Below are 15,287 nucleotides of genomic sequence, written 5' to 3'. Positions count from 1 at the left end.
TATCAATTTTTTATTAAGATTATGGAAATTTCTAGAACTAATTTCAGAATTTTTTTAGGCATGAATTGGGGCCTTTAAACATTATAACCAAAAATTAAAACTTTTTTTTTATTACTTTTGTTCCTATTTGGACTTTTTAACAATTTTAAAAAAATTCGACCAGTTTTTTTATTTTTGTAGATAATTTTCTATTTTATAACCATAACCATTTTTTCGCAAAGAGTCAAAAATGAAGTCGTTTTACGAGTATTGTAAGCAGTGTAACTATTACCCTTACAAGAAACTGATTTGGCGATAATGGACGTCATTATAGATCATTTGATCACTTATTCGATAAGAACAGTTTATGTGCATTTACGAACAAACCACAGGACTAGGGCAAATTATAGCCACTCTGACTATAAAATATTCATAATGCAACCAATTTCATGACCCTTCAGATCGTAAATCGATAAAATTATAGTTATTATCGATTTTTCTGCTTGAACAATCGCAGGACTACTGACCAAGAGATCGAGATCTATTTTCTTGAAAAATAAGAAAGCGTACATGGTTTCTCACTTTACTTCTATTCTCGTGACTGTAATAAATTAATAATCGCGTGTTTAATGCATGTGCATAACTTTATTGGAATTTTCCCTGACACTTTCGACCCACTTCAACTAGAATAAAAAAAATTTTATTTGTTGATATTCATCCAAAATTTATTGTGTTCATTTAAATTTATGGCGAAAGTAAAAGATGAACCTAAAATTAACTTTTGCGTAGGTCATTATTTTCTTAATTTGATAAATCTTCAATTTGGAATTGAAAGAATGACAATTTCATTGCACACGCTTTTTCTGTCTACCAGATTTTCATGAACTATAAGTTGTTTTAAAAGATAATTATTTTTTATAATTTACTCAACAATATAATAGATATTTCAATTTAAAATTGAAAAAATTAAAAAGTTCGTTACACACGCTTTTTCAATCTACCAGAGTTTGACCAAATAAAGTTGCCTTAATTGACAATTATTTTTAATAAGTTGTTTAACAAATTTTATTTTTAAATTTTCACTATATCTTACACGGATGCCTTAACAGGATAGATCTTCAATTTGGAATTTAAAAATTTGTATTTTAAGAAAATAATTATTTCGTTTCACACGCTTTTTTTATCCTAACAGATTTTGAACAATTGTAAGTTTTTTTAATTGAACTTTTTTTTTAATTTTTGTGACAAATTTTATTTGCACATTTTATTTTAATATTATAGATCTTAAGTTAAAAAAAAGGAAATTTTTATTTCAAGAAAATAATTATTTCGTTTTACACGAATTTTCAGTCGAACATATTTTCAACAGTCTTAAGTTGTTTTGATAGATAATCATTTTTGTGAAGTTATTCCACAATATAATAAATATTTCAATTTGGAATCGAAAAAATGAAAAGTTCGTTACACACGCTTTTTTAGACCAACAGACTTTACACAATTATAAGATTTTTGGATTGAAAATTACATCTAAAAAGTTATTCAACAATATAATAGATATTTTAATTTGGAATTGAAAGAATGAAAAGTTCTTTACACACGCTTTTTCAATCTACCAGAGTTTGACCAATTAAAGTTGTTTTAATTGACAATTATTTTTCATACTTATTGAACAATATAATAGATATTTTAATTTGGAATTGAAAGGATGAAAACTTCCTTATAAATGCTTTAATTTTTGCCTTAATTGATAATTATTTTTAAAAAGTTTTTTAACGAATTTTATTTAAAAATTTTTACTATATCTTACACGGATGCCTTAACAGGATAGATCTTCAATTTGAAATTAAAAAATTTGTATTTTAAGAAAATAATAATTTCGTTTCACACGCTTTTTTTATCCTAACAGATTTTGAACAATTGTAAGGTTTTTTAATTGACCTTTTTTGAAATTTTTGTGACAAATTTTATTTACACATTTTATTTATATATTTTATATTATTTGTGCATACATATTTTAATTGCATAGATCTTAAGTTTAAAAAAGGAAAAATTGTATTTCAAGAAAATAATTATTTCGTTTCACACGAATTTTCAGTCGAACATATTTTCAACAGTTTTAAGTTGTTTTGATAGATAATAATTTTTGTGAAGTTATTCAACAATATAATAAATATTTCAATTTGAATCGAAAAAATTAAAAGTTCGTTACACACGCTTTTTTAGTCCAACAGACTTTACACAATTATAAGATTTTTTGATTGAAAATTATATCTAAAAAGTTATTGAACAATATAATAGATATTTTAATTTGGAATTGAAAGGATGAAAACTTCGTTACACACGCTTTTTCAGTCTAGCAGTTTTTCAAGAATTATAAGTTGTTTTGATTGGAAATTACTTTTTTAAAGTTACTAAACAACATAATAGATATTTTTACTTGCTATTGAAAAAATAAGAAGTTCGTTTCATACCCTCTTTCATTCCAACATATTTTTAACAATTACAAATTGTTTTGCTTGACAATTATTTTTTCTAAGTTATTTAATAATATAATGGATATTTTAATTTAGAATTGAAGGAATTGAGATTTTAAAAAAAACAATAAATTCGTTTGACATGATTTTTCAGTCCAACATATTTTCAACAATTTCAAGTTGTTTTGATAGATAATTATTTTTTTGAAGTTACTCAACAATATAATAAATGTTTCCATTTGGAATTGAAAAAATGAAAAGTTCGTTACACACGCTTTTTAGTTTAACAGACTTTAAACATTATAAGTTTTTTTAATTGACAATTATTTTTTTCTAAATTGTTTAAAAATACAATAGATATTTCAATTTGGAATTGAAAGAATGAAAAGTTAATTTCACACGCTTTTCCGTTCAACAGATTTTAAACAATTATAATTTGTTTTGATTTACAACTATTTAACAAAAGTTTTTTAAAAATGCAATAGGTATTTAATTTGAAATTAAAAGAATTGACTTTTACGAAAATAATAAATTCATTTCACACGCTTTTTTTATTCCAACAGACTTTAAACAATTATATGTTGCTTTAATTGACAATTATTTTTAATAAGTTGTTCAACAATTTTATTAAAAATTTTTTACTATATCTTACACAGATGCCTTAATAGGATAGATCTTCAATTTGAAATTAAAAAATTTGTATTTTAAGTAAATAATAATTTCGTTTCACACGCTTTTTTATCCTAACAGATTTTGAACAATTGTCAGTTTTTTTAATTGATCTTTTTTTTAAATTTTTGCGAAAAATTTTATTTACACATTTTATTTTATTTATAAATTTTGTATTATTTGTGTATGCATATTTTAATTTCATAGATCTTAGGTTTAAAAAAGGAAAAATTGTATTTCAAGAAAATAATTATTTCGTTTCACACGAATATTCAGTCGAACATATTTTCAACGGTTTTAAGTTGTTTTGATAGATAATTATTTTTGTGAAGTTATTCAACAATATAATAAATATTTCAATTTGGAATCGAAAAAATGAAAAGTTCTTTACACACGCTTTTTTAGTCCAACAGACTTTACACAATTATAAGATTTTTTGATTGACAATTTTTTTTTAAAATTGTTTCAAAATACAATAGATGTTTCAGTTTGGAATTGAAATAATAAAAAGTTAATTTCACACGCTTTTCCGTTTAACATATTTTAAACAATTATAGTTTGTTTTGATTTACAACTATTAAACAAAAGTTTTTTAAAAATACAATAGGTACTTAATTTGAAATTAAAAGAATTGACTTTTAAGAAAATAATAAATTCATTTCACACGCTTTTTTTTATCCCAACAGACTTTAAACAATTATATGTTGCTTTAATTGAAATTATTTTTAAGAAGTTGTTTAACAAATTTTATTTTAAATTTTTTACTATATCTTACACGGATGCCATAATAGGATAGATCTTCAATTAAAAATTAAAAAAATTGTATTCCAAGAAAATAATAATTTCGTTTCACACAAATTTTCAGTTGAACATATTTCCAACAATTTTAAGTTGTTTTGATATATAATTATTTTTGTGAAGTTATTCAACAATATAATAAATATTTTAACTTGATATTAAAAGAATGAAAAGTTCGTTTCACACGCTTTTTCAGTTAAGTTAAGTTGTTTATTGACAGTTATTTTTAAAAATTTGTTTAAAAATACAATAGATATTTTACTTTCTAATTAAAAGAATAAACAGTTCGTTCCATACACTTCTTATCACAACAGATTTTAAACAATAATATGTGCTTTTAATTGACAATTATTTTTAAGAAGTTGTTTAAAAAATTTTACTTTCAAATTTTTACCATATTATAAACGAATATTTAATATAACTTAATAGGATAGGTCTTTAATTTGAAATTTAAAAATTTGTATTTCAAGAATATAATAATTTCGTTTCACACGTTTTTTTATCTTAACCGATTTTGAATAATTGTAATTTGTTTTAATTAACCATTTAAAAAAAATTAACACATTTAATTTTATAAATTTTATTTTGTTTATACATGCATATTTTAATTTCATAGATTTTAAGCTTAGAAACGGAAGAATTGTATTTCAAGAAAATAATAATTTCGTTTCACACGATTTTTCTGTCGAACAGATTTTAAGCAATTATAAATTATTTTAATTTAACATTTCTTTCAAATTTTCGTAACAAATTTGATTTATAAATTGACAGTGCATTGTAAATGCATATTTTCATTTCATGTAGCTTAAATTTATAGCCGAAAGAATTTAGCTAAAAGAAAAGTTCGTTTCACACGCTTTTTCAATTTAACAAATTTTCAACAATTATAAGTTGTTTTAATTGACAATTTAAAAATACATTTGTTTAACCAATTTTACTTAGAAATTGACAATGTATCATGCCTTATCATCCCCACAACTTCAGTACATTGAATACAATAATAAGGTATATATTCAGTTTTTATTTTTTCACTCAATTTTATTATATTCTTCATAAAAGAGTTTGAGTGTTTAGTAAATTTTTTTAGCGAAACTAAAATAAGAACCTAAAATTGACTTCTGCGTAAACAATCATGGTCTTAATTTAACAAGTCTTCAATCTGGAAATAATACAATTGAGTTTTAAAAAAATAAATATTTCGTTCCTCACGCTTTTTCAGACCATGAGAATTTAAGCAATTTTAATTTGTTTTGTTTGATAATTATTAATGAAAAATGGTTTAACAAATTTTATTTTCAATTGGCAGTATATTGTAAATACGTATTCTAATTAAATGGATCTTTAATTTATAATCAGAAGATTTGAGTGTTGAGAAAATAATAAGTTCGATTCACACGCTTTTTCAGTTCAACTGATTTTTTATAATTATAGGTAGTCTTGATAAAAAATTATTTTTTGGATTTTTTAAACAAATTTATTCATGAATTAACAATATATGATGTAAGCATTATTCATTTTAATAGATCTTCTATTTAGAACTGGAGCAATTGAGTTTTAAGAAAATAATAAGTTCGTTTCACACGCTTTTTCAGTCCAAGCGATTTTGAGCAATTCTAAGTAGTCTTAATTGATAATAATTTTTTTTAATTTTGTTTAAAAAATTTTATTCACAAATTGACAGAATATTATACACGTATATTTTAATTTAAAAGATCTTAAATTTAGAATCGAAAGAATTGAGTTTCAAGAAAATAATAAGTTCGTTTCACACGCTTTTTCAGTCCACCAGATTTTGAAAAATTATAAATCTGTTAAAGCCTTTAAATCTGTATTAATGGATAATTAAACAAGAAACTGTTGATAAATTAGTAGGAGAGAGCAGAGAAATAGCGATAAGAGAAATCCCCACTACTTTGTGGCAGTAGTGGGGATATCGAATTTACGCACAAAAGGGAGATTCGACTACAGAGAAGAGATACAGATAACGCGTAAGAAAGAGACAGATAGTTATCGATCGTCGGTTCGGTCAGTTTTTTTTTCAATTCACTCCCGTTCCAAAAGAGGTTTGAGAATTTTTAAATCAGACTTTTGCAGCACACCTGACAGGATGTGAATGTTGAAACGGAAATAAAATATTGAAGAAATCTGTAAATGCAATTTATGTAAACAAGTTTACTTGATTTGTGATAGGAACGGTTGCGGCCTCCTACTTATAATGCAGAGGACTATGCCATAGCATTGAGAAGATGGGGGAGACGTCCTCTGGGACCAACTCAAGATTCTCAAGGAACTTTGCCCTCGACGAAAAGTTCAAGTTCCGGTTATGCATCCGGAAGTGGAGAAATGACGCTGAGGCAATTTACTTCCGTGAGCGAACTTCTCAACAAACTCAGAGCTGACCTTCGACTCGCATTTCCAAGGTATTTCATCATAACCCATTTCTCCTAACATTTAAAAAAAATATTTATTCTTTATTAACATTATTCCTTTGAATGAACCACACTTTCCCCAGTTAAACCGAATACCGCGCATTTCAATAAGAATTTGGTCAGGGGATAGGAAAACTGCGGAAAACCTAATCCCACTAGTGCAGCCGGTTTCTGAGAATCGAGTTCGGATGTTGACATTCAATATGTTAGTGTCCATACTCTTTCTCGGCGTTATACTTCCCTTGCGAGTGACTATAGCCAATGAAAAAACGACCACGCGAGACGATCACCCATCCGAGTACTAACCACGCCCGTGCTGGTCTAATTTTTTTCTTCAAAGAAAAATTATTTTCCATCTTATGTGTATCAAAGCATCTTCTAAAACTTACTCAATTGCAGAAAATTGTTCAAACTTAACATTTAGCTTTGTTATAAATAATTTAGGTTAAAAAAAGAAATTTTTTATACTTTTTTCTTGGAACAAAATTATTTTTGGTCTTACATGCATTGAAATAGATCAACAAAATTATTAGAATCCAGAATCCAGAAAATATTTCCATAGATATTAGATGGAAAATAATTTTTTTCGAGAAAAATGATGAAAATTTTCTATTTGTTAACTCAAGTGATTTATAACAAAGATTTATTTATGCTAATAAACCGTTATAACCAACAAATTATTTGCCTCTTGTGCATTAGGAACTGAGAAAAAAATTCTTTAAAATTCACTTTTTTTCTTAAATTTGTTTATAATTTTATAAACAAACGATTGAATAAAAGTCATCTTTACCTGATTCGCAATTGTTAGCTATTTCAAATCCATAGCGTTTTCATGAAATATGACAGATAATGATTACGATTAAAAATATTTCAGAATAGCTGCTGTTTAGCAATTGTTTAAACAATTTTTGTGAATTAACGAAAGTATAAAACATTTTTTCATTAAAGGGTTTGATGTTTTGCGGGGTAAACTTGAAATAACCTACCAAAGACTTAACTTTCATATTTTTTATCGTGACAAAATTTTTAAAATTATATAAACTATTTTCATGGTGATGAAAATAGTTAATTATCGAAACAATTGTTATAAAAAAATTCACGTTTAGATTATTATTTCATGAATAGGACTATTTTTTAGCAGAGTCAACTAGAAATATATTTTCCAAATCCATATTTTTAAAATTGTCAATTATAGTTAATTATATAAACAATTTTTATAAGCAAATGTTTATTTTGACCATTTTTTCAAAAATGAGCAAAATTCTTTGGCGAATTAACTAAAAATGTCCTTCTAGGGTCTTATTGTTATCAAATTTTTAAATTTCAAAAAATTCTTCATTATGTAAACAATTTTTATAAACAAATACACGTATTGAGTATTTGTTTATAAATAGGCATAGTTTTTTGGGGCATCGACTTTACATGACTTTTCAAAGACTTAATACTATCAGATTTTTCACAATAACAAAAAATTGTTAATTATGTAATCTATTTTTTTAACAATTGTAAATTTGATCATTTTTTCATGAGTGCGCTTAATTTTTTTAAAATCAACTAAATTTGTCTTGCGAGGGACTTTTTGCTGTCATATTTTTTAAATTATAAAATATATATAAGTGATTTTGATGAACAAATGCACATTTTGAACATTTTTTCCTAAAAATAGGCTTCATTTTTTCGGAACCAACTAGAAATGTATTTCCAAAGGCTCATTCATTTCATATTTTTATAGTAATAAAAATTATATTAATTATATAAATACTATTTTATAAAAAATTGTTATGAACAAATTTACATTTTAATCAGTTTTTTATAAATAAGCCTTTTTTTTGCAAAATCAACAGAAATGTCTGGTAAAATAAACATTTGTCTCGTGTTTTTCATAGCAAAAAAAAAACTATTAATTATATAAACAATTTTTTTTAAAAAATTCACATTGTGAACATTTTTTCATGAATAGAACAAATTTTTTTGCGAAATTAATTTAAAATGTCCTTCCTCGTTGATCTCATACTCTTTGAACTGTCAAAAATGGTGAAATATATATAAACAGTTTATATAAACAATTTTTATAAACACATACATATTTTGACCATTATTTGCATAAATGGGCCTAATTTCATAGAAACATCGTTTGAAAATGTCCTTTCTCGGTGCTGTAATATTTAAAAAATTGTTAAAATATTATTAAATATATATAAACAATTTTTATAAAAAATGACCATTCTACCCATTTTGTCATTAATAGAACTAATTTTTTTGCGAAATCAATTGCAAATGTCCTTCATTGTTGATCTCATATTTTTTAAAAAGGCAAAAAAATTATTAAACATATATAAACAATTTTCGTAAACAAATGCATATTTTGATCATTTTTTTCCTGAACAAGCCTAGTTTTTTTTTGTAGAATCAACTAAAAATTTCCTTCCACTGACTTTTCTTAATTTATTTTTTAACTGCTCAAAATTGTTAATTATATAAAGAATTTTTGTTTAAAAAATGCAAATTCGACCATTTTTTCATGAAAATGCTTTCCAGTTCATTTTGACAAAAATTAGGCGGATTTTGTTTTAAAAATTGCTTTTTGTTCCAACTAAAAAAATTCTCACCATCAAAAATGTAGGTTCCTTTCTATTTCACACGACTTCCGAAGAAAATAACAAAATATTGCTCTAGTACTTCGGAATAATTAAACAAAGAAAAAGAAGTAAAACTACATTTTCTGAGTTAGTGGAACTAAATACACGAAAGTCGTCGATATTCATCAAAGTAGATGAAGAGCTGAAGCGAACCGAGCCTACAGTTACTTTTTATTACTTTTTATGAAGTGAAACCCATAAAAAAATAAGAATCGGATGTCGACTATCGTACCAGTTTTAGAAAGAAATTTTTTTTTAATTCCAGAAGCTAAATCAAACATAATATAAACATTTTTTAAAATTATTCTCATTTGAAGAGCAATCAGCGTGTCCGCTTTATCTAGGAAAAAAATTCCCTAAAATGTTTAATATACATAATATAAATAATATAATATTAGATAATTTAAAATAAACGCCTTTTTTCTCTGTTTTTTGCGACCACTTTTTTACCCTCGACAAATTAAAATTAAATTTTTTTTCAAAACCAACGTAAAGAAATGGAAAATTTAAAATAATATACATATAAATAATTTATTATTGAAAAAAAAATATTTATAACAGACGGGATTTAACTATAAAATGAGGTAGGATGAAGTCACTGTCAATTAAAAAACAATATTACAAAATTTTTTTTTAAATAAATTACATAATTTATTCAAAAATGTATAATTTTAAGCAAATTAAATTGACCAGATAGGACTCTAGTGTATTTTTAAGGAAACATTGATTCGTTCATTATTTCTAAAGATGGTTCACTTTTTATCCTTAAAATTCGATTTTTTATCAGCCTAGAGAAGTTTTCTACAAAACAAATTAATCTTCAATCAGAAAGAAGAGTTTTCAACATAGAAGATTAATTTTCTACAAAAAAGATGATTTTTTAACAAAATGCATTTATTTTGAAAGTGATTTAATTTTTATCAAAGAGAATTAATTTTAAATTTAAAAACCTAATTTTCTACAACAAAGTTTAATTTCGTAGTAAATAATTCAATTTTCAAGTTAGAAACGATTTTTTTTAAAATGTTTAATCTTCAACCCCAAAAAAAAAAATTTAAATAAATTATTACTACTTTAAATAGAAGAAAATAATTTTCTACTTATAAATATGTATTTTCAACAAGAAATTTAATAGATATTTCGATAACAATATATTTTAATTTAAAATGTTAAAAAGGTTTCCTTTATGGAAAAGGAGTATAGGTAAGTATGGAATCTAATAATTTTTTCGCGAAGAAGTATTGGAAATCCAATATAAATACTGCTTTTTCGAATTTTCTACAAAAAGATTATTTAAATAAAAAAATCTATTTTTCACACACCACAAAATGTTTAATAACAAAATTAATTTTGAACCAAAAAGTTAATTTTCAACAAAAAAGTTCATTTTCAACAGAAACAGATTAATTTTTAACCAGTCTGTTGCATTTTTTCCAAAAAATAATTAAATTACTGCAGAAAGAGCCAAATTTTCAAACCAAACAGATAAATTTTCAGTTAATTAAAAAAAAATTGTTTTTATTATTTGAACCAAATAATAAATATTTTAACCGTAAAAGCTGAATTCTAAATCAAAAATTTAATAGTAGACTTTTCAACAAAAAAGAATGGCCTGCGATAAATGAATATGAACTTTGATCATTTATAGACTAAAAAATACAATTTTAAATAAACATTAAAGTTCTTTTTTAACACGTTCAAAGTATTAGCTTGGAAAGTAGGACATTTTGCTCAAAAAAAAGTTGCAAAAATTACAGAAGTCTTAAGAATGTATCAGAAGAGATACAGAAAATAAAAACTTGGTGAGATTTTATTTCCTTTTTATTATTAATAATAATAATCTTTCCTTCTTTAAAATTTTTCCCCTTTTAATACATTATTTAAATTTTGATAATTCGACTAAGAAAAAATTCTTTTTCAGATTCCGAAAAAAGTTCACGACTAACTTTCCAACAGGATTAATCGTTTTAAAAAAAGTGAGAAACTTTTTAATAAAAACACTGGAAAGCCAATGAAATTCCGCGTCGAATGACCCCTAATAGAGATATTTCTGACTTTTTGGAGAAAATTTACTAAGTGAGAAGTTTTAAGACAAAACTCAAAGAATTTCTCGAATATGTTACCTCGTCTTTAAATTATGGCACGACCTAGGAAAATTATAGAAAAAATCTAAAATTTATACCACATGGTCTTTGAAGTCTTATCTTTAATTTAAGCCAATAAAACTTAAAAAATCTTTATGGGTTCCCGAGATTTGAGAAAAAATGTCCAAACCTGTGTGTATCTGGCTTCAGTGGGCAGTCACCGCGTAAGTCAGCGATGACCGCGTCAGCCGACTGTCATCGCGCCAGGCAAAGATGACTGCGTCAGTCAACGATCATCGCGTCAGCCATCGGTCACCAGTGTCAGCCATCGATGACCCTTCAGCCAGCAATGGCTGCGTCAGTCAACGGTCACCTGTTGCAGCCAGCGTTGACCGCTTCAGCCAAAAATTACTGCGTCAATGGTCACTACGTCATACATGGTTGACGGCGTCAGCCAGCAATGACTGCGTCAGTCAACGGTCACCGCGTTAGCCAGCCTCGCTTTTGAAGCGACTGAAATTCGACGCAGACTCGCTTTGACATTTTTAGTCATAACTCGGAAACCCATGAACATTTTTCAAGTTTGTTTGGCTTGAATTAAAGATAAAACCTTGAAGAATCTGCAGTATTAACTTCAGATTATTGTTAAAACTTTCCTAGGTCATGACATTAGTTAAATTCGAGGTACCAAATTCCAGAAATTCTTGTTCTTTTTTTCAAACTTTTTTCAAGGTATACTATCTTTAAAAAGTCAAAAGTAGCTCTATTAGGGGTCATTCGACGCAGAGCTTCATAAGTTTTCCAACCGTTACATAAAAGTTATTCGATTTTTTATATCGATTAATCATGCTTCAAAGTCGACAGTAGATAATTTCCGATGGTAGTGTACATTTTTTTGTTCAACAACTTTTATTGATTGTGAAATGAGAGCAGAATTAACAACCTGATAATTAATCACTTGCTTTGTTCATTTTAACAGTGCTGTAATTAAAGTGATAAAAATTATAGGTTTAAAATGTAATGAAACGAGTTAATTAAAATCTTAGTATGCGCATATCTGAAGATTGATGGATCGCTGATTAGCGATTAGTGATTGTGAGAGAAAAAAATTAGCAATACGTCCCTCAAATGCTCGCGTTCTCCCGTTAACAGGTTCTAAACGCGATTTATGACGTTAATGAACTAGTACACGATTAAGATGCGTATTTAACGGACACTTTTTTTATGTTGATGTTTATGTTTATGTTTGAAAAGAAGTTAATTTTTAGTTTTAAAAAATAAGGACATGTAGAAATAGCACACTTAATTATGAAAGGTGCGTTAAAATTGTTATTTTATTTTGTTATTGAATTTTATAGTTTTGTACATTTTAAAGTTAATCCTAATATTCTCAGAACAAGAAATGGATTCTGTTGATTTTTAGTCTAAGAGCATTTGGCAAATATAAAAAGTAGTTTATTTTTTCGATAAAAGTCTAAAGAAATTTCCTATATTTTTTAAAACAAAAAATCCTTAATTTTCGATGAATACTTTAAGAAAGTATATGAAAGGGAACAGCTTTTGAAAATTAGAAAGAAAATAATTTCCAGAACTCTAGCTCAAAATCTGACCATTTTTCGTTAAAAGATTTCGTATTTGGTTGAAAATTTTAACCACTTGGATGAATTTTTGTCATTTTTGTTTTGCAAAATTTTCTTGCGTGAAAATTCCTCTTTTTCATTGTTAAAATGAATCTTTTCAAACAGAAATTTCATATCTTTAGTTGAAATCCCAACTTTTTAGCATAAAATTGTACTATTACATTTTTGATTGTGAATTAATCTTTTCTGGTGAAATTTTTTTTATTTAGTTAAAAATTGAATTATTTTCTTCAAAATTCCAATATTATGTTAAAAATTCCCCTTTTAGCCTTAAAATACAACAATTTGATTCTCTTTTCTCTTTTGACTGAATAATCTTTTTGGTCGAAGGCTACTATTATATTTTTAGTTGAGATATCCATTTTTTATTGAGTAATATATAAATTGGTTGAAAATTTAATTATTTTGTTAAAAATTAAATTATTAAGTTGAAACTTCTTCTTTTTTGTTTGCAAATTCATCTCCACTATTTGGTTAAAAATAAATTGTTTCTTTAGTAACACATTAATTTTTTAAAATAAAAATTAAGCTCTTGGATTGCAAGTTTATGTATTTTCATAAAATTTAAGTTTGTTATTGTCAAACAATAATTTTCTTAACTTAAAATTGAACTATTCAATTTTTAAAATTAATTTTGATATTTTTTGCTTCGAAATTTCATTATTTCATTAAAACTTAATATTTTGTTATAAAAAATTCAACTGCTTGATTAAAATTTCGTCTTTTTGGTAGAAATTTAATTTACTTGGAAGAAAATGAACAATTTGGATAAAAATGTAAGTACTTGGTTTAAAGTTGAAGTCCTTTGTTAAAGAGTAATTATTTTTTTAATTGAAGTATGTATTTTTCATGTATTTTTTTAACTCAACCAATTTATTTAAAAAATTGGATTCTATGATGAAAAGTATATGTTTTTTTAACTGAAAACTTATCTATTCCACTTGAAGATTCAATATTTTAGTTAAAAAAGTATCTCTTTTAGTAAAAATTTTATTTTTTTGTTTGAAAGTTATTTTTTTTTCTTTGAACAGTCGACTATTATATTTTTTGGTTTAGAATTCATTTTTTTTTAATGTTACTATTTAGTGAAAAATTTAATAATCGGGTTTAAAATTAAACAGTTTTGTTAGAAATTCATTTATTTTGATATCAAAACTCATCTCTTTCCGCTTAATTTCAATCTTTTCTGGGTCATAATGCAACTATTTTATTAAAAATTATTTTCGTTTGGTTGAACATTCAACTATTTTGTTCAAAATCTGTTTTTTGTTGTTAAATTTAACTTTCTTCTAGGATTAAAATCTGTTTTGTTACAAATATCGGCTAGTGCACTTTTTATTGAGAATCAAAGACTCTGAAAGCAGAACCGAACGAGCGCTCGAGTAGTAGGCAGGAGTGGGGATGACGCGCAGAAGACGTGAAGAAAGAGGTTCTCACATTCATCGCGTTTTCTGCGCGTCACCCCCACTCCTTCCTATGGTTCGAGCGCTCGTTCGGTTCTGCTTTCCGAGCTGAACCGAGCTGAATGAATGAAATTAAAATCCGAGGAGCTTGTGCTGTTCATTTAAGAATGAATGAATTTTGAATTATTTTTACCACTAGAGGCTTCACACTCAGAATTAACTGTGGTTTCCTAGTGTTTTTCTTCACATCGATGATAGACTATTCCTAATGTAAAGTTCTGAACTGCCAACCTTTTTAGAATCGATGATAATTCCTCAGAAGTATCAGATATCCATGCCATAAACGCCATGACGCTAGAAAAATTCTGTAACAGTTCTAGAACGCGGTTACATATGATCTGAACATTTCTAGAACAATTCTAGAACTCGGTTATCAGTGTTATGTAAGAATTCTGTGATAGATCTCGAACGCTTTGACAATTGATCTGTAAAATTTCTAGCACAATTCTAGAACTCAATTACAAATGTTGTATAATAAATCCTAAACAGATCTAGAACGCTGTGACAATCCATTTGTAACATTTCTAGAAAAATTCTAGAACTTTGGTACGCTGCGTTGTAAAACTTCTAGAACAATTCTATAACAGTTCTATAACAATTCTATAACAGTTCTAGAACTATTATTAATCAAATTTGGAACAGTGTTATGTACCCCTCACAGCAAAAGAATATCCCGGGATTTTCGACTAGACCCCATTTATGTCCCGGGTTATTCCAGGGATAACCCTTCGGAATATCCTGCGAGGCGGAAATTTTGATATCCTCATGGATATATTTTGATCCCGGATAGCGCTTACGCAGTCCCGACTAACAAAAATTATACGTCCGAGATATCCACATTAAGGATATTCAGAAGGGTCAGCTCGATCATAGTGTTAGCGAACTAATCTTTGTTCCTAATTCGTTTTAGAAGACACTTGTTACAGGGTTCTAGAACTTCGATATAACACTGTTACGGCACAGTTCTAGAACACCATTACCTGTTTGCTCTAGAACAGCTCTGTCATTATCTTGTAACAACTGTTATAGAAGACAGTTTTTTTTTTATCTTCTCAGGGCCCGTTTCAGACCCAGCCTTCTTATTGGCTTTGCCTTGTCTGCCCCATTCCTAG

General features: G+C 26.3%; 1 protein-coding gene across 5 annotated transcripts in view; it reads left to right on the top strand.

The window, feature by feature from the left end:
• The window catches only part of LOC117171085, a 277,166-nt gene that overhangs the window by 195,889 nt on the left and 65,990 nt on the right, over nucleotides 1–15,287 (top strand). For all 5 annotated transcript variants that reach the window (XM_033358135.1, XM_033358134.1, XM_033358133.1 and 2 more), the window contains one exon: nucleotides 6,111–6,340. In XM_033358135.1, coding sequence (XP_033214026.1) covers nucleotides 6,111–6,340 — 230 coding nt within the window. The remainder of the gene's footprint in view (nucleotides 1–6,110; nucleotides 6,341–15,287) is intronic.

The sequence above is a fragment of the Belonocnema kinseyi genome, chromosome 4 (genome assembly GCF_010883055.1).
Source record: "Belonocnema kinseyi isolate 2016_QV_RU_SX_M_011 chromosome 4, B_treatae_v1, whole genome shotgun sequence".
Lineage (NCBI taxonomy): Eukaryota > Metazoa > Arthropoda > Insecta > Hymenoptera > Cynipidae > Belonocnema > Belonocnema kinseyi.
Note: the sequence above shows the minus strand (reverse complement) of the source record. Positions and strands in the feature narration are given on the sequence as shown.